The sequence below is a fragment of the Sturnus vulgaris genome, chromosome 32 (assembly GCF_052056855.1).
Source record: "Sturnus vulgaris isolate bStuVul1 chromosome 32, bStuVul1.hap1, whole genome shotgun sequence".
Taxonomy (NCBI): domain Eukaryota; kingdom Metazoa; phylum Chordata; class Aves; order Passeriformes; family Sturnidae; genus Sturnus; species Sturnus vulgaris.
The window spans coordinates 220,959-241,025 of record NC_142274.1 but is presented as its reverse complement, the minus strand read 5'-3'; the positions used below and the strand labels follow the sequence as shown (position 1 = coordinate 241,025).

The 20,067-nt window shown below is 59.5% G+C and overlaps 2 protein-coding genes across 2 annotated transcripts in view; both read right to left on the bottom strand.

Annotated features, from left to right (window-relative positions):
• Positions 1-14,666, bottom strand: part of SCAF1 (SR-related CTD associated factor 1) — a 25,298-nt gene extending 10,632 nt beyond the window's left edge. The window contains exons 1-7 of the mRNA XM_088154841.1: positions 14,249-14,666; positions 11,038-11,067; positions 9,137-9,182; positions 8,059-8,120; positions 6,253-6,308; positions 3,927-4,054; positions 179-2,610 (exon numbers count right to left, since the gene is read on the bottom strand). Of these exons, the coding sequence (XP_088010967.1) occupies positions 179-2,610; positions 3,927-4,054; positions 6,253-6,308; positions 8,059-8,120; positions 9,137-9,182; positions 11,038-11,067; positions 14,249-14,666 (3,172 nt within the window). The remainder of the gene's footprint in view (positions 1-178; positions 2,611-3,926; positions 4,055-6,252; positions 6,309-8,058; positions 8,121-9,136; positions 9,183-11,037; positions 11,068-14,248) is intronic.
• On the bottom strand, positions 13,954-20,067 carry ZBTB45 (zinc finger and BTB domain containing 45). The gene is given in 6 exon segments (XM_088154830.1): positions 13,954-14,930; positions 15,277-15,556; positions 17,650-17,736; positions 17,739-17,976; positions 17,979-19,611; positions 19,934-20,067. Coding segments are annotated over 5 exon segments (1,332 nt in total). The 5' UTR covers positions 18,630-19,611; positions 19,934-20,067; the 3' UTR covers positions 13,954-14,854.

The following is a 20,067-nucleotide window of genomic DNA, read 5'->3' as shown; positions in this document are numbered from 1 at the left end:
TTTTGGGAGCTTTTCTCGCTTTTCTCGTCGCTTTTCAAAAAAGCCGCGCGGCTCTCGGCGTCGCGGGCGAATTTCACCCCGATTGCCGCTCCCAGCGCCGCTCCCAGTTTCTTTACTGGGAGCCGTGGTGGAGCTCACGCCCTCGCGGATCAGCACGGACACCTTGGATTGCAGCTTCACTTTCCTCGCCCCCGTCGCCGTTTTTGCCGTTTCCGCCCCTTCCTTGTGCCCTCCTCCTCCTCCTCCGCCGCTTTTCCCTTTCCGGGCGCTTTTTTCCCGTTGTTTCTCCTTGCTTTTCCCGCCGTCGCTCGCCGTTTGCTCGGGGTACTCTTTGAATTTTTTCTTGTATTTCTCCCTGCCCGCCGGCCTTTCCTCGGCGCGTCGTTTCCTCTCTTTTTCTTTTTTCTCCGTCCCCGCCGCCGCCGCCGCCGTCGTTGCCGTCGTGGTCGCCGCCGTCCTGGTTTCGTTTTTCCTCGCCGCCGGCATCTCGCGATCCGAAAAACCTCGAAGCTCAACCCCTCGGAATCGTAAAGGACCTCGCGTTTGGGCTCGGGCGTGGCCCTGCGGTTCACCGTGATCGTCCTCTTGATGGCGAAAAGATCGGAATCGTTGAGTTCCTGCACCGAGGGCGGCACCACGGAGCGCAGCTCCCTCCTCTTCATCGCCGCCGCTTCGCTTTTCTCCGCTTTGCCGTCCCCGTCGCGCCTCGATCCCCTCCTCTCCCTCGACCTCGAGCGTTGTTTTTTCTTCTTTTTCTCGCCGCGGTGTTTCTCTTTGTGCCGGGAGCTGCCCGAGCGTCGCCGACGCCGCCGTTTCTCCCGAGAACGCGAACGCCGAGACCACGAACGCCGGCGCGACCGCGAACGGGAACCGCGGCGCCGGTGCCGCTCCTTGGCTTTGCCCGACGGTTCCGGCGGCTTCTTCCAGGCGGCCGCGTTGGAAACGGAACCGGAACCGGCGCCGCGTTCGCGGGAACGTTTGGATTTTTTCTTGGAGGGTGAAGGGGGAGCGCGGAGCCGCCGCTGCGTGAGGATTTTCCGCCGTAAATCCGAACCTCCGCCGCTGTCGGTGCCGCTTTTCCAACGCGGATCCGGTTGGGATTCGGCGCCGAAATCTCCTTCTTCATCCGAATCGGCGTGCAGGGATAAAAAATCGTCGCCGCCGCCGCCGCCCCGCCTCCATCGGGGGGGAGGCGAGGAGGTCTCGGTTCGGGAACGCGGCTCCGGGCGGTGCCTCCGGTTCCGCCGGATCCGCGGAAAATCCTCACGGGGCTGAACCTCTCGTCGTCCTGCGGGACGATCTCGCCTTCCTCGATCTCCGAGTCTCCCGGGGCTCCCCACTCGCGGCGCCCGCGGTGCCGAGAGGTTTTCGCGGAGCCGGCGGCTCCTCCGCCTCGGCTTTGGGTGGAAGCTCCGGGAATTTGGGGAGCTTTGGCGTTTCCGGCCGTCACCACCTCCAGGGAGACTTTGCCGTCGAATTTGGCGTGGGCTTCGCTCTCGGAGCGGTTTTTTCCCCCCGAGATCCACCACGAAGACGCGGCGCCGCGGCTCCGTCGCGTCCTTGGCGTCGCCTCCTCGAGGGGACGAGCCTTCCTCCCTCTCCTCCTCCTCCTCCTCTTCCTCTTCCTCCTCCTCCTCCTCCTCCTCCTCCTCCTCTGGCAGCGTGGAGTCGGCCCCGGGTGGGTTGGGGGGAGTTTTTGGGGGTCCCGGCTCGGGATCTTTCTCGAAGTCTTGGCTCAGGCTGTTGTCGTCGTAGATGCCGGCCAAGGTTTCCGAAATGCGGCTGCTGATGCTGTGAGAAACGTCGGGAAGCGCCGCCGACGCCTCCTCTTCCTCCTCCTCCTCCTCCTCCTCCTCCTCGTCCTCTTCCTCCTCTTCTTCCTCCTCCTCCTCCTCATCATCCTCCTCCTCCTCCTCTTCCTCCTCCTCGGGGCTGGGGCTGCTCCGTGACGAGCTGGGGTTGGAGCCCGTGGGGTCGAAGGGATCGTACTTCTGGTCCTGCCGCCCTTCGGCCTCTTTGGCCGCCGAGGAAGAGGAGGAGGCGGCTCCTCCCCCGTACCCGAATTCCTGCGGGGCTCCCCCTCCTCCTCCTCCTCCTCCTCCTCCTCCTCCTCCTCCTCCTCCAGCGCCCCCAACTCCCGAGTTCTCCTCATCCGTGGGGTGGAAAGGATCATAAATATCCAAACAGGGCGAGCGGGGGCCGGGCGGGAACGGGCGGGGGTCCCGAGGAAGAGGAGGCGGACGAGGAGGAAGAGCGGGAGGAGGAAGAAGAGGAGGAGGAGGAGGAAGAAGAGGAGGAAGAGGAGGAGGAAGAAGAGGAAGAATCGGCTTTTTCCCCCGGGTGGGTCCGGCCGGGCTCGTCCCGCGGCGCCGCCGGGGGGTTCTGGGGGGGTCTCTGCTGTTGGGGTCCCCCCGGAGCCCCTCCCCCACCCGGAGCGGCCGCTCGGGGTCCCCGGGGGCGGGGGAGGGGCCGGGCCGGGGTGGGGGGAGGGGCGCGGCGGGGGCGGGGTGGGGGAGGGGGAGCCGGGGGGGTTCCGGCGGGGGGGCCGGGGGGGGAGGGGGGACCCCCCGGCACGCGCCAGCGGCGGGAGGGGGGGGAGGGGGAGGTGGCCTGGAGGGGGGAGGGGGGGGGTGGGGGGGAGGGGAGGAAAGAAAAGAAAAACATCAAAGAAAAAACATCCCAGAATAGTCAGAGCACGAAGGGGTTAAAAAAAAAAAAAAAAAATAAATAAAAAATAAAAAAAAAAAATAAAATAAAAATCTCCCCCCGGAAATTTCTCGTTTCTGCCCCAAAATTCATCCCCAAAAATCCCTCAAATCCCCCCAAAAATCCCCCCCAAAAACCAACCCCAGACCCTCCAAAATCCCCCAAAAATCCCCCCAAATCCCTCCAAAATACCCCAAAATCCTCCCCAAACCACCCCAAAACCCCCCAAATTCCCCCCAAATCCTCCAAAAATCCCAAATCCCTCCAAAATACCCCAAAATCCCCCCAAAAATCCAAAATCCCCCCCAAAATCACCCAGACCCTGCCCCAAATCTCCCCCAAACCCTCCCCAAATCCCCCAAATCCTCCCCAAACCACCCCAAAAATCCCTCAAATCCCCCCAAATCCCTGAATTCCCCCCAAAACCCTCCCCAAATCCCAAAATCCCCCCAAAATCCTCCCAAGCCCCCCCAAATCCCCCAGACCCTGCCCCAAACCCTCCAAAATCCCCCCCAAAATCCCCAAAATCCCCAAAACCACCCCAAATCCTCCAAAAATCCCCCCCCAAATTCCCTCAAATCCCCCCAAAATTCCCCAAAATCCCCCCCAAACCCCCTCAAATTCCCCCCAGATCCTCCCCAAACCCTCCAAAATGCCCCAAAATCATCCCTAAACCACCCCAAAATCCCTCAAATCCCCCCAAATACCCCAAAACCCCCCAATATCGCCCCCCCAAACCCTCAAAAAATCCCCCCAAAACCACCCCAAATCCCCCCCAAAATACCTCAAATTCCCCCCAGACCCTCCAAAAATCCCAAAACCACCCCAAATCCTCCAAAAATCCCCCCCAAATTCCCCAAAATCCCCCCCAAACCACCCCAAATCCTCCAAAAATCCCCCCAAGTTCTCCGCACACCCCAAAATCCCCCCAAAATTTCCCCCAGACCCTCCAAAAATTCCCCCAAATCCTTCAAAAATCCCCCCCAAATTCCCCAAAATCCTCCAAAATTCCCCAAAATCCCCCCAACCCCCCCCAAATTCCCACCAAACCCTCCAAAAACCCCCCCCAAAACCTCCCCAAATCCTCCAAAAATCCCCCTAAATCCCCCCAAAATCCTTCAAAAATCCCCCCAAATCCCCCCAAATTCCCCAAAATCCCCCCCAAATTCCCCAAATCCCCCCCAAATCCCCCCGACCCCCCCCGGTTTCCCCCTCCCCACCTCCTTTGGGGGCTCTCCAGGGTCTCTCCCGGCGCAGGAGCCCCGAGGTCGCCGCCAGCGCCCCCAAATCTCCCACGCGGACCTCGGCCACCAACTCCAGCTCCTCGGCCTCGGGGGACCCCTCCCCTCTGCGGGGACCCCCAAAAAAAATTCAGGGGGACCCCAAAAAATGGGACCTGGGAAACCCCTGAACCCCCAAAAAATGGGACCCCGAAAAAAAAAACCCCCCCAAAAAACGACCCCAGGAACCCCAAAAAGGGACCGCGGGAACCCCAAAAATCGACCCTGGGGTCACTGGAATCTCCTGAACCCCCAAAAAAAAGGACACAGAGACCCCCCCCGGACCCCAAAAAGGAATCTGGGACCCCCCTGGACCCCAAAAAATGGACCCCGAAAAAAAAAACCCCAAAAAACCGACCCCAGGAACCCCAAAAATGGACCCTGGGACACCCCTGGACCCCAAAAAATGGGACCCCGAAAAAAAACCCCCAAAAAAAACGACCCCAGGAACCCCAAAAAGGGACCCCGGGAACCCCAAAAATGGACCCTGGGACCCCCCTGAACCCCCAAAAATCAATCCAGGGACCCCCCTGAACCCCAAAAATCGACCCCAGGATTTTGGGAAACCCCAAAAAATGACCCTGGGACACCCCTGGACCCCAAAAAATGGGACCCCCGAAAAAGAAACCCCAAAAAAATGACCCCAGGAACCCAAAAATGGATCCTGAGAATTGGGAAACCCCCAAAAAAATGACCCTGGGACCCCCCTGAACCCCAAAAATCGACCCCCAGGTTTTGGGAAACCCCAAAAATGGACCCTGGGACACCCCTGGACCCCAAAAAATGGGACCCCGAAAAAAACACCCAAAAAAAACGACCCCAGGAACCCCAAAAATGGATCCTGGGAATTGGGAAACCCCAAAAAAAGGGACCTGGGACCCCCCTGAACCCCAAAAAGGGACCCCGGGAACCCAAAAAATCGACCCCAAATGACCCTGGGACACCCCTGAACCCCAAAAAATGGGACCCCCCCCAAAAAAAAACCCCCAAAAAAACGACCCCAGGAACCCCAAAAATGGATCCTGGGAATTGGGAAACCCCAAAAAAAAGGAACCTGGGACCCCCCCTGAACCCCAAAAAGGGACCCCGGGAACCCCAAAAATGGGACCCCAGGTTTTGGGAAACCCCAAAATGGACCCTGGGATCCCCCTGGACCCCAAAAAATGGGACCCCCCCAAAAAAACCCCCCAAAATAAACGACCCCAGAAACCCCAAAAATGGACCCTGGGACCCCCTGAACCCCAAAAATCAATCCAGGGACCCCCCTGAACCCCAAAAATGAGACCCCAAAAAAAAACCCCCCCAAAACGACCCCAGGAACCCCAAAAATGGACCCTGGGACCCCCCCTGAACCCCAAAAATGGGACCCCCCCCAAAAAACGACCCCAGGAACCCCAGAAAGGGACCACGGGACCCCCCTGAACCCCAAAAATCAACCCAGAGACCCCCCCTGGACCCCAAAAATGGGACCCCGGGAACCCCAAAAATCGACCCCAGGATTTTGGGAAACCCCAAAAAATGACCCTGGGACACCCCCTGGACCCCAAAAAATGGGACCCCGAAAAAAAAAACCCCCAAAAAACGACCCCAGGAACCCCAAAAATGGACCCTGGGAATTGGGAAACCCAAAAAAAAAGGAACCTGGGACCCCCCTGAACCCCAAAAATCAACTGTGAGACCCCCCCTGGACCCCAAAAATGGGACCCCCGGTTTTGGGAACCCCAAAAAATGACCCTGGGACACCCCTGGACCCCAAAAAATGGGACCCCGAAAAAGAAACCCCAAAAAAACGACCCCAGGAACCCCAAAAAAGGCACCAAGGGGCCCAAATTTCGGGGTCCCCTCCCCATTTTTGGGGTCCCCTCCCCATTTTTGGGGTCCCCATCCCCAATTTTGGGGTCCCCATCCCCAATTTCGGGGTCCCCTCCCCATTTTTGGGGGTTCCAGCCCCAATTTCGGGGTCCCCTCCCCATTTTCGGGGTCCCCTCCCCATTTTTGGGGTCCCCATCCCCATTTTTGGGGTCCCCATCCCCAATTTTGGGGTCCCCATCCCCAATTTCGGGGTCCCCCTCCCCATTTCTGGGCTCCCCCTCCCCATTTTTGGGGTCCCCCTCCCCATTTCTGGGCTCCCCCCTCCCCATTTTCGGGGTCCCCCTCCCCATTTTTGGGGGTTCCAGCCCCAATTTCGGGGTCCCCTCCCCATTTTTGGGGTCCCCATCCCCCATTTTTGGGGTCCCCATCCCCATTTTTGGGGGTCCCCACTCACCCACTGAGCTGCAGCTGCTCCAGGGCTCCCCCCGGGCCCCCCGCGGCCTCCCAGAGCTGGGGGGGAAAAAACCCGGATGTGGGTCAGGGGGGAACTGGGATAAACTGGGATAAACTGGGATGGACTGGGAGGGACTGGGAGGGAATTGGGGGGACTGGGAGGGAACTGGGATGGACTGGGAGGGACTGGGAGGGCACTGGGAGGGGCACTGGGATAAACTGGGATCAACTGGGATGGACTGGGAGGGACTGGGAGGGGATTGGGAAGGAACTGGGATGGGATTGGGATGGAACTGGGAGGGACTGGATTTAACTGGGAAGAACTGGGAAGGAACTGGGATGGACTGGGATAAACTGGGATAGACTGGGATAAACTGGGAGGGACTGGGATGGCACTGGGATAAACTGGGAGGGACTGGGATGGCACTGGGAGGGACTGGGAGGGAATTGGGGGGACTGGGAGGGAACTGGGATAAACTGGGATGGGACTGGGAGAGACTGGGATGGACTGGGATAAACTGGGAGGGACTGGGAGGGCACTGGGAGGGACTGGGAGGACTGGGAGGGAACTGGGATAAACTGGGATGGGACTGGGAGAGACTGGGATGGACTGGGATAAACTGGGAGGGACTGGGAGGGGATTGGGGGGACTGGGATTTAACTGGCAAGGACTGGGAGGGAACTGGGAAGGGATCAGGGTGGATTGCAATAAACTGGGATGGACTGGGGTAAACTGGGAGGGACTGGGATGGAACTGGGAGGGATTGGATTTAACTGGGAGGGACTGGGAGGGACTGGGAGGGACTGGGAGGGACTGGGAGGGACTGGGAGGGACTGGGAGGGACTGGGATGGACTGGGATAAACTGGGAGGGACTGGGATGGAACTGGGATAAACTGGGAGGGACTGGGAGGGGATTGGGGGAACTGGGATGGAACTGGGACGGACTGGATTTAACTGGGAAGGACTGGGAGGGACTGGGATGGGATTGGGAGGGACTGGGATAAACTGGGAGGGACTGGGATGGGATTGGGAGGGACTGGGATAAACTGGGAGGGACTGGGATGGGATTGGGAGGGAACTGGGAGAGACTGGAATTAACTGGGATAAACTGGGATGAGACTGGGAAGGACTGGGATAAACTGGGATGGGATTGGGATAAACTGGGAGACAACTAGGATGGGATTGAGAAATAAACTGGGATGGAACTGGGATAAACTGGGATAAACTGGGAGGGACTGGGATAGGCTGAGAAGGAACTGGAATAAACTGGAATGGACTGGGAGGGACTGGGAGGGGATTGAGGAATTAACTGGGATAAACTGGGAGGGAATTGGGATAGGACTGGGATAAACTGGGATGGACTGGGAGGGAACTGGGGTACACTGGAAGGGACTGGGATGGGATTGAGGAATAAACTGGGACAAACTGGGATGGGACTGGGATAGGACTGAGGAATGAACTGGGAGGAAACTGATCTATACTGGTCTGTACTGGTCTATACTGGTCTGTACTGGTCTATACTGGTCTGTACTGTCTGTACTGGTCTATACTGGTCTGTACTGGTCTATATTGGTCTGTACTGGTCTGTACTGGTCTGTACTGGTCCATAATGATCCATACTGGTTTTTACTGGTCAGGGGTCACTCTGTACTGGTCCGTAATGGTCTGTACTGGTCTATACTGGTTTATACTAGTCTAAACCGGTCCATACTGGTCCATACTGGTTTATACTGGTCTATACTGGTCTATACTGGTTTATACTGGTCTGTACTGGTTTATACTGGTTTATACTGGTCTGTACTCACCGGGCCGCCCTCGGGCCGGGGTCCCCAACACCAGCGCTGCCGGGGGGGCTTCAGAGGGGGGTCTGGGGGGACACGACAGGGGACAGGTGAGACAGGGGACACCCAGGTGACACCAGGTGACCCCCCCCAGGTGACAATGGGGACCCCCCTGGTGACATCAGGACCCCCCCAGGTGACATCAGGTGACCCCAGAACCCCCTCCAGGTGATACCAGGTGACATTGCAGACCCCCCAGGTGAGCCCAGGTGACATCAGGACCCCCCGAGGTGACCCCAGGACCCCCCAGGTGACCCCAGGTGACATCAGAACTCCCCCCAGGTGAGCCCAGGTGATCCCAGGTGACATCAGGACCCCCCTCAGGTGTGCCCAGGTGACCCCAGGTGACATCAGACCCCCCCCAGGTGTGCCCAGGTGACCCCCAGGTGACATCAGACCCCCCCCAGGTGTGCCCAGGTGACCCCAGGACCCCCCCAGGTGACCCCAGGTGTGCCCAGGTGACCCCAGGTGACATCAGAACCCCCCCAGGTGATCCCAGGTGACATCAGGACCCCCCCCAGGTGACCCCAGGTGTGCCCAGGTGACCCCCAGGTGTGCCCAGGTGACCCCAGGTGATCCCAGGTGTGCCCAGGTGACCCCCAGGTGACATCAGAACCTCCCGCAGGTGACCCCAGGTGAGCCCAGGTGTGCCCAGGTGACCCCAGGTGTGTGCCCAGGTGTGCCCAGGTGACATCAGAACCCCCCCAGGTGTGCCCAGGTGACCCCCAGGTGACATCAGGACCCCCCCCAGGTGACCCCAGGTGTGCCCAGGTGACCCCCAGGTGACATCAGAGCCCCCCCCAGGTGTGCCCAGGTGACCCCAGGTGACCCCAGGTGATCCCAGGTGTGCCCAGGTGACCCCCAGGTGACATCAGAACCTCCCGCAGGTGACCCCAGGTGAGCCCAGGTGTGCCCAGGTGACCCCAGGTGTGTGCCCAGGTGACATCAGAGCCCCCCCAGGTGACCCCAGGTGTGCCCAGGTGATCCCAGGTGTGCCCAGGTGACCCCAGGTGTGCCCAGGTGTGTCCCCAGGTGAGCTCACCTTGTCCCCAGCCGAAGCCGCCGCTCACCAGGCGCTGCAGAGCTTTCTGTGGGGGAGGGGAAACAACCAAAAATCACCCAAAAAATCCCAAAATTATCCCAAAAATCCCCCAAAATTATCCCAAAAATTATCCCAAAAATCACCCAAATCCCCAAAAGTCCCAAAATCCAAAAAATCCCCCCAAAATCACCCAAAAATCCCCAAAAAATCAACCCCAAAATCCCCAAATCCCCAAAAATCCCCCAAAAATCCCCAAATCCAAAAAATCCCCAAAACCCCCAAAATCACCCAAAAATCCCAAAAATCCCCCAAAATCCCCAAATCCCCAAAAACCACAAAAAAAAAAAAGAAATCCAAAAATCCCAAAAATCCCAAAAATCCCCCCAAAATCCATCAGGGGGACACCCCAAAAATCACCCAAAAATCCCCAAAAATCACTAAAAAAAAATCCCAAAATCACCCAAAAATCATCCAAAAATCCAAAAACCCCGAAAATCCCAAAATCACCCAAAAATCATCCAAAAATCCCAAAAATCCATCAGGAGGACACAACAAAAATCATCGAAAAATCCCCAAATAACATCTAAAAATCCCCAAAAATCACCCCAAAATCATCCAAAAATCACCCCAAAAATCACCCAAATCCCCCCAAAATCACCCCCAAAAAAATCCCCAAATCACCAAAAACTGTCCCAAAATCATCCAAAAATCCCCAAAAATCACCCCAAAAATCCCCCCAAAAAGTCCCCCAAAATCCCAAAAAATCCCCCCAAAAAATCCCAAGAATCCCCCAAAAATCAACCAAAAATCACCCAAAAAATCCCCAAATCCCCAAAATCCCACAAAAATCCCACAAAACCCATCAGGGGAACACCCCAAAACCCAAAAAATCCCCAAAAATCACCCAAAATCCCCAAATCCCCCCAAAAATCCATCGGGGGGGGGAGGGGTCCCCAAAATCCATCAGGGAGACCCAAAATCCCCCCAAAAATCCATCGGGGGGGGTCCCAAAATCCCCAAAAATTCCAAAATCCCCCCACAAATCCCCCCAAAATCTCCCTCAGAGAAATCCCAGACCCCCCAAAATCCCCCCAAAGGGGTCCCAGAACCCCCAAAATCCCCCCAAAGGGGTCCCAGAACCCCCAAGATCCCCTCAGAGGAGTCCTAGACCCCCCAAAATCCCCCCAAAAGGGGTCCCAGCCCCCCCAAAATCCCCTCACAGGGCTCCCAGACCCCCAAAATTTCCCCCCAAAATCCCCAAAGACCATCCCAGCCCCCCCAAAATCTTCCTCAGGGGGGTCCCAAACCCCCCAAAATCTCCCTCAGGGGGTCCTAAACCCCCACAAAATCCCCCCAAAGGGGGTCCCAAGCCCCCCAAAATCCCCCCAAAAGGGGTCCCAGCCCCCCCAAAATCCCCTCAGAGGAGTCCCAGACCCCCCTAAATTCCCTCAAGGGGGTCCCAGACCCCCAAAATTTCCCCCCAAAATCCCCAAAGACCGTCCCAGCCCCCCCAAAATCTTCCTCAGGGGGTCCCAAATCCCCCAAAATGCCCCCAAGGGGATCCTAAACCCCCCCAAAATCCCCCCAAAGGGGGTCCCAAACCCCCCAAAATCCCCCTCAGAGAAATCCCAGACCCCCCAAAATCCCCCCAAAGGGGTCCCAGCCCCCCCCAAATCCCCTCGAGGGGGGTCCCAGACCCCCCAAAATCTCCCCCCAAGGGGGTCTCTACCCCCAAATCTCCTCCCAAAATCCCCCCAAGGGGGTCCCAGCCCCCCCAAAATCCCCTCAGAGGAGTCCCAGACCCCCCAGAATCCCCCCAGGGGGTTCCCAAATCCCCACGGGGGGGGTCCCAAACCCCCTCCCAGTCCCTCCCAGTCCCTCCCAGTCCCTCCCAGTCTCACCAGTAACCCCTGGCTGACCCTCAGGGACCCCTCAGGCTCTGGGGGGGCTCCCCCAGGGCCCCCCCCGTCCTCGCCCGGGTCCTCCCCCCCCCCCCGGGGGGGCTTCTCCTCCTCCTCCTCCATGGCACGGCTCCAGCCTGGGCAGGGGCAAAATCGGCAATTAGAGACCCCAAAATCTCCTTTTTTCACCCCAATTTCCCCATTTCCCCCCATTTTTCCCCATTTTTCCTCATTTTCCCCCATTTTTCCCCGTTTTCCCCCCGTTTTTTTTGCCATCACGAGCCTTTTTCACGCCCCAAATTCTCTTTTTTTTTTTTTTTTTTTTTCGCTCCCCAATTCTCAATTCCCAAAATTCTCCTCTCGTTGTCCCAAACCCGCCCCAGTCCCTGATTTCACCCCAAAATCCTCACATTTCTCCCCCCAAAATCTGAAATTTTTTCTCCTCCCTGCGCCTCAAATTCTGGGTTTTACCCCCCCAAAAATCCCACCCTAAATTTTTTTCACCCCAAATCTCCTTTTTTCCTCACCCTGAATCCCAAATCCCTTCTCCTGACCCCCAAAATTCCCAATTCCCACCCCAAAATCCCCATCCCTAAATCCCAAATGTGCCTTTTTTTAACCCAAACCCTTTCCCTGTACCCAAATCTCTTTCTCTTATCCCAAATCCTCCTTTTTTCTCCCCCAAAATCCTTCCAGAACCCCAAAATTCCCCAATCCCACCTCAAAATCTCCAATTCCCACCCCAAATCTTCATTTTTTCCCCCAAATCCCCCTCTGCCATCCCAAACTTCCCCTTTCCACCCCAAATCCCAAAAATCTCGCCGATCCCACCCCAAAATCCTCAATTCCCACCCCAAATATTCATTTTTTCCCCCAATTCCCCCTCTGCCATCCCAAACTTCCTCTTTCCACCCCAAAATCCCCAATTCCCACCCCAAAATCCCCAATTCCCACCCCAAAATCCCCAATTCCCACCCCAAATCCCCTCAATCCCCCTCTGCCATCCAAACTTCCTCTTTCCACCCCAAAATCCTCAATTCCCACCCCAAAATCCCCAATTCCCACCCAAAATCCCCAATTCCCACCCCAAAATCCCCAATTCCCACCCTAAAATCCCCTCAATCCCCTTCTGCCATCCCAAACTTCCCCTTTCCAACCCCAAATCCCAAAAATCCCCAATTCCCACCCCCAAATCCCCAATTCCCACCCCAAAATCCTCAATTCCCACCCCAAATCCCCTCAATCCCCCTCTGCCATCCCAAACTTCCCCTTTCCAACCCCAAATCCCCAAAAATCCCCAATTCCCACCCCAAAATCCCCTCACACCCCCTCCCCAAACCCCCTCCTCCCCCTCCTCCCCTCACGCTCCCCCCCTCCCCTGCTCACCCCCCCCGCCCCCTCACCCCAAACCCCAAACCCATCCCCCCCAAACCCCCCCTTTTTCCCTTTCCCCCCCCACCCCGAACTCCCCCTCACGACCCTCGGGGAACGTTTCGGACCCCTCACAAGCGGCCCCCGATCCCCGCGACCCCCCGCCCGGGCCCCGCCGCCATTTTACCGCGGCTCCTCCGCTCCCTCCGCTGGGGGGCGGCGCCGCGCGGGGCACGACGGGTAGCGCCGCCTACCGGGTGGGAGGACCCGCGCCCGGCGCCGTTGCTAAGCGACGACGCACGCTTTTGGCCGCGCCCCCTTTGCGTAACCGCGTCGCGTGCGTAGCCACGCCCCCACCCCGCGCCTTATAAGGAAGCGGAGCTCGCGCAAAGGGGGCGGGGTTTGGGGAGTTAAAGGGAGGCCACGCCTCCTTTGCGTGATCGCGTCCGCGTACGTAGCCACGCCCCTCCCGCTCCTTATAAGGAAGCGGCGCTCGCGCAAAGGGGCGGGGCTTGGGGATTAAAGGGAGGCCACGCCCCCTGGGAGGGGGGAGGGGATTTGGGGGTCTCGGGAGGGGATTTGGGGGTCTGGGGGGGATTTTGGGGTCTCTGAGGGGATTTGGGGGTCTCTGAGGGGATTTTGGGGTCTCGGGGGGATTTGGGGGTCTGGGGGGGATTTTGGGGTCTCTGAGGGGATTTGGGGGTCTCGGGGGGGATTTTGGGGTCTGGGGAAGGGATTTTGGGGTCTCAGGGGGGATTTTGGGGTCTCTGAGGGGATTTTGGGGTCTCGGGATGGGATTTTGGGGACTCGGGAGGGGATTTTAGCGTCTCTGAGGGGATTTTGGGGTCTCTGAGGGGATTTTGGGGTCTCGGAGGGGATTTTGGGGTCTCGGGAGGGGATTTTGGGTCTCGGAGGGGATTTTGGGGTCTTGGGATGGGATGGCGGCAAACGTGAGGGGACAAAGGGTGGGAAACATGAGGGGAAAAAGTGGGAAATGGGACACAAAGTGGCAGGAAATGTAAAGGGAAAAATCAGTGAGAAATGTTAGTGGAAAAAAATAAAGAAACGTGAGAAAAAAAAGGTGTTAAACTTGAGGGGAAAATGGCGGCAAACGTGAGGGGAGAAAAGGGCGGGAAAAGTGAGGGGGGAAGGGTGGGAAATGTGAGGGATAAAAATGGAAAATGAGACACAAAGCCTGGCAGGAAATGTAAAGGGAAAAATCAGTGGGACATGTTAGTGGAAAAAAAAGAGTGAAAAACACAAGAAAAAGTGTTAAAATTGAGGGGACAAAATGGCGGCAAACGTGAGGGGGGAAAAGGGCGGGAAACGTGAGGGGGGAAAAGGGCGGGAAACGTGAGGGGAAAAAGTGGGAAATGTGACACAAAATGGCAAGAAATGTAAAGGGAAAAATCAATGGGAAACCTTAGTGGAAAAAAAGAGTGGAAAACACAAGAGAAAGGAAAAATTAAAATTGAAGGAAAGTTAAAATTGAGAAAAGGGTGGGAAACGTGACCGCGTGGCAGAGCTGAGCAAGGGGACGCATCACAGAGGCCATCAGAGACTTTTAGTGTAAAAAATGGCAATAACAGCACCAAAAGGGTCGATAAACCCCCCGTGTTTCATTGTCCCCATTTGTGGGGGCAGGAGTCACGGGGTGGGGAGGGGACAAGGCAGGGACCCTGTGTCCCTCCAGGTATTTGTGTCCCTCCAGGTGTTTGTGTTCCTCCAGGTGTCCATCCATGGCTGGGGTGAGGTCACAGTCACGGAGCCGTGGAATGGTTTGGGGCAGGGACCCCCCCACTGACCCAGCTTCTCTGGGAATGCCATCCCAGCCCCTCACGGGCAGGAATTTCTCCCCAAAATTCCACCTCGACCTCCCCTTTTCCAGCAGGAAGCCGTTCCCCGTGTCCCTCTCCAGCTCTTGGAGCCCCTCTCAGGTGTCCTTGGATCCTTCCCTTCTCCAGGTGGGACACCTGCACTCTGTCCACGGCCTCCTCTGGACTCACGGCGTGGTCCAGGCGTCCAATCCCAGTGCCCGGCTCAGTTCCAGAACGTTCTGGGGGTGGCACCGGGTCAACGATGTCATCACCCCCCAGCCCCAGAGGCACCGAGCTCCGTTCGCCCTCTGTGACGCCGCGTCGGCCATCGCCAACCTCCTCCCGCCGTTCCGGGTGCCTCAGCACAGTTCCCAGCGGGATTGGTTCCATGATCCTGGCGCTGCCCGGAGCTCCGAGGGGCTCCCCACGCCCCCCTTCCATATTGGGGATGTTCTGGTCCCCTTTCTCCTGTCGCCGGGAACGTCCCCAAAACTTCCCGAATCCGACGCAGAGCGTCTCAGCCGCTTCCTCCAGGCCTCACCCCGGCTGCTCCACCAGACCCGCGGGCAACGAGGAGCCCCCGGGCCCGCCCTCAAGGCCCTTCGAGGGGCAGGGACCGCCCCCCCACCTCACGCCGTGTGAGCGGGGCCAGCACCCGCAGCGTCTGGCCCGGGCCACGTGCCCAGCCCAGGTTCCAGCGGCGGCCCCGGCGGTGGCCCTGGGGGCAGCCCTTGTGGTGGCCCAGGTGGCGGTCCCAGTGGTGGCCCAGGTGGCAGCCCTGATGGCGGTCCCGGTGGCGGCCCCAATGGTGGCCCAGGTGGCAGCCCTGACGGTGGCCCCAGTGCTGGCCCCGCTGGCAGCCCCGACGGTGGCCCCGGTGGAAGCCCCCGATGGTGGCCCCGGTGGAAGCCCTGATGGTGGCCCCAATGGTGGCCCCGGTGGTATCCCCGATGGTGGCCCCGGTGGAAGCCCTGATGGTGGCCCAGGTGTCAGCCCTGATGGTGGCCCCAATGGTGCCCCCGGTGACATCCCCGGTGGCGGCCCCGCTGGCGGCCCCAGCGGTGGCCCTGGCGGGGCCACGGGGTGGGAGGCGGCGGCGTGGCGCTCCAGGAGGGTGCGGTGGGAGAAGCCCTTGGTGCAGAGGCGGCACTGGAAGCGCTCGGGGCGGTGCGTGCGCATGTGGACGTTGAGCGAGCTCTTCTGCGTGAAGCGCTTGCAGCACACGGCGCACTGGAAGGCGCGGACGCCCGTGTGGGTCACCATGTGCTTGAGCAGGTAGTCCCGCAGCGAGAAGGAGCGCCAGCAGATGGAGCACTGGTGGGGCTTCTCACCTGAGGAGATGCAAATGTGGGGTGGCTGGGGTCAGTGTGGGTCAGCGTGGATTGGTACTGGTCAGTATGAGTCAGTACAGGTGTGGATTGGTACCAGTCAGTGTGGGTCAGTGTGGGTCAGTGTGGGTCAGTGTGGGTCAGTACTGGTCAGTGTGGATTGGCACCGGTCAGTGTGGGTCACTGTGGGTCAGTGTGGGTCAGCAGGGTCAGTGTGGGTCAGTACAGGTCAGCATGGGTTGGTACTAGTCAATGGGGGACAATGTGGGTCACTGTGGGTCACTGTGGGTCATTGTGGTCAGTGTGGGTCACTGTGGGTCAGTACTGGTCACTGTGGGTCAGTACTGGTCAGTGTGGGTCAGTACTGGTCAGTGTGGGTCACTGTGGGTCAGTGTGGACTGGTACCGGTCAGTGTGGGTCAGTGTGGATTGGTACTGGTCAGTGTGGTCAGTGTGGGTCACTGTGGATTGGTACCGGTCACTGTGGGTCAGTGTGGATTGGTACTGGTCAATGTGGGTCAGTGTGGATTGGTACTGGTCAATGTGGGTCACTGTGGGTCAGTGTGGATTGGTACCGGTCAGTGTGGGTCAGTGTGGGTCAGTGTGGATTGGTACTGGTCAATGTGGGTCACTGTGGGTCAGTGTGGATTGGTACCGGTCAGTGTGGGTCAGTGTGGGTCAGTGTGGATTGGTACTGGTCAATGTGGGTCACTGTGGGTCAGTGTGGATTGGTACCGGTCAGTGTGGGTCAGTGTGGGTCAGTGTGGATTGGTACTGGTCAATGTGGGTCACTGTGGGTCAGTGTGGGTCAGTGTGGGTCAACATGGGTTGGTACCGGTCAGTGTGGGTCAGTGTGGGTCAGTGTGGATTGGTACTGGTCAGTGTGGGTCAGTACTGGTCAGTACTGGTCAGTACTGGTCAGTGTGGGTCAATGTGGGTCAGTGTGGGTCAGCAGGGGTCAGTGTGGGTCAGCATGGGTTGGTACCGGTCAATGTGGGTCAATGTGGGTCAATGGAGGTCAATGTGGGTCAATATGGATCAACAGGGCTCAACATGCATCGATACCAATCAGTGTGGATTGACAGGGGTCGTGGGTCAGTGTTGATCAATACAGGTCAACGTGGGCCAGCATGGATCAATACAGGTCAACATGAACCAATATGGGCCAAAATGGATCAATACAGGTCAATGTGGGCCAATACAGGTCAATGTGGATCAATACAGGTCAATGTGGATCAATACAGGTCAATGTGGGCCAATATGGGCCAAAATGGAGCAATACAGGTCAACACGGATCAATACAGGTCAACGTGGATCAATACAGGTCAAGAAGAGTCAATACAGGTCAATGTGGGCCAATACAGGTCAACGTGGGTAAACATGGGCCAACATTGGCCAGTATGGACCAGTACAGGTCAACAGGGACTGATATGGGCTAACATGGATCTAGATGGGTCAACATGGATCAATACTGGTCAACACGGATCAATACTGGCCAACGTGGATCAATACTGGCCAACGTGGATCAATACAAGTCAATATGGGCCACCATGGATTGACACAGGCCACCATGGATTGACATGGGCCACCACGGGTCAACAGGGCCAACATGAGTCAACGGGGCCAAGTTGGGTCAATGGGCCCAATGTGGGTCAACGGGGCCAATGTGGGTCAACGGGGTCAATGTGGGTCAATGGTGTCCAATGATGCCACCAGCAGAGGCCAATGTGGGTCTGTACAGATCAGTGTGGGCCAGTGTGGGTCAGCACGGGCCAGTGTGGGTCAGCATGGGCCAGTGTGGGTCAATGGGGCCAATGTGGGTCAATGGGGCCAACGTGGGTCAATGGGGCAATGTGGGTCAATGGGGCTCAACTGACAGGGAAAGAAGGGACTGGTCCAGATCTGCACGGATGGACACAGGGCACTGCCGTGTGCCACCACGAGCCCCCCGTGTGCCACCACGAGCCCCACGTGTGCCACCACGAGCCCCACATGTGCCACCACGAGCCCCACGTGTGCCACCACGAGATCTGTGCCACCACGAGCCCCGTGTGTCCCCAGGAGCCCTCCCCGTCCCGTGCCCGTGTCCCCGCTCACCTGAGTGGATGAACATGTGCTTGGTGTAGTTCTTGCGGGAGCTGAAGCTCTTCTGGCAGTGCCCGCACTGGTAGGGGGGCTGGGGGCCCGGGGGGGCCCGGCCAGCGGTGCCGGCGGTGCCGTGGGCACAGCGCCCCCCTCCACACCCCCCTCGTAGGGCGGTGGCAAAGGCGGGGGCGCCCCAAACCCGAACCCGTCGCCCCCCGGCGCCTCCCGGCCGCGCTCGGGCCCGAAGGCGCCGCCGCCTCTGCCGTCATCACCGGGCCAGGGCGGCAGGAAAGCGTCGGGGAAAACCTCGGGGGCGCCGAAAAAACGGCGGGTCCGGGGCTGGGAAGGGCGGGGGGGGCCACGCCCGGCGGCACAACCCCTTCTGGCGGCCCCCCTTCATCCTCTCCTTCCTCCTCCTCCTCCTCCTCCTCCTCCTCCAGGTCCTCGCGCTCCTCCTTGAGCGGCGGCGCCAGGCGCAGCGGCTGCCGCTGTTTGCGGCTGTGGCCGCTCGGCGCCGGCTCCGGGAGCCCCTCGAGCTCCGGCGGCGGCGGCGGCGGCGGCGGCGGCGGCACCAGCGGCGGCCCCGGCGCCTTGTGCGGAGCGGGCAGCGCGGCGGGGCCGCGGCCCTGCGAGATGATCTGCGTGCACTCGTCGATGACCGTCTTGATCTGCAGCACCGAGGCGGCCGTGAGGATGTGCAGCGCCTCGGACTGGGCCACCACCAGGCTGCCGCTGTACAGGAACTCGACGAGCTGGCGCACGGCGGCCGAGGGCACCACGGGCGGCACCTCGATGGCCGAGTGGCCCAGCAGCAGCTTGTCGTGGAAGAAGGGGCTGCCGGCGGCCAGCACGCAGCGGTGGGCGCGCAGAGAGGCCTCCCGGATGCGCACGGTGACGTCGCAGAACTGGCCGGCCACGCGCTGCCCGTTGAGCGTCTCCAGCAGGGAGCGGCTGAAGTTCTGCAGGTGGATGTAGTGCACGGCCTCCGGCATGGCCGCGGGGACACAACGGGGACAACGGGGACAATGGGGACACAACGGGGACAACGGGGACACAACGGGGACAACGGGGGACAATGGGGACACAACGGGGACAACGGGGACAACGGGGACACAACGGGGACAATGGGACAATGGGGACAACGGGGACACAATGGGGACACTAGGACACTGAGGACAATGGGGACAATAAGGACACTGGGACACAACGGGGACACGGGGACACAATGGGGACAACGGGGGCACAACGGGGACACCGGGGACACAATGGGGACAGTGGGGGCAATGGGGACACGGGGACAATGGGGACACGGGGGACAATGGGGACACAATGGGGACAATGGGGACACTTGGACACCGAGGACACTGAGGACAATGGGGACACTGAGGTCACACTGGGGACAATGGGGACACGGGGACAATGGGGACACGGGGACAATGGGGACTCACTGGGGCACAATGGGGACAATGGGGGCAATGGGACACTAGGACACTGAGGACAATGAGACACGGGGACACTGGGGACACTGGAACACAATGGGGACAATGGGGACACGGGGACACTGGGACACTGGGGACAATGGGCAAACTGGGATCACACTGGGGACACTGGAACACACTGGGGACACTGGGGAGACAGTGGGGACAATGGGGACACTAGGACAATGGGGCACAATGGGAACACTGGGACACAATGGGGACAATGGGGACACTGGGGTCACACTGGGGACAATGGGGTCACACTGGGGACAATGGGGACACGGTGAGGACAATGGAGACACACTGGAGACTCACTGGGGACAATGGGGACACGGTGGGGACACACTGGGGACAATGGGGACACACCGGGACAAGGGGGGACATTAGGACACTCGGACAGCGGGGACAGAGGGAGCGCGGGCTGTCCCCGCGGTGCTGGGGACACACAGGGACACGGGGCCGGGGGACACCGGGACAGCGGCGAGGCTGGCGGTACCTGGGCAAAGAGGGACGGGGTTGGGGACGTTGCACGGGATGTCACCGGGGGCTGGGGACACCCCCGCGTGACGTCACCAAGGCCTGGGGACATTGATGGGGACACCGGCGGAGGCTGGGAGCATCCCGCGTGACGTCACCGCGCGCCGCGCACAGCGCCGATGACATCACAGGGGGGGCCCGAGGGACAGCGGGAGGGATGTCCCCGACATGTCACGACAGCCGGAGCCACCCGGGCCGAGTCCTCGCCCTCCCTGGAGCCCTCGGGATCCCCCTCCCCCACCCCAAAACCTCCGGGACACCCCCCGGCCCCTCCCCCACACCTCTCTGCAGCTCCCGCCGCCGCCGTTCGCTGACGTCACTTCCGCCAGACCGCACCGGAAGTGACTGTGGACCATAGAGAGGAGTCCAGAGCGACCCTGCAACCATAGAGAGGGACCCAGAGCGCCCCCTCCGA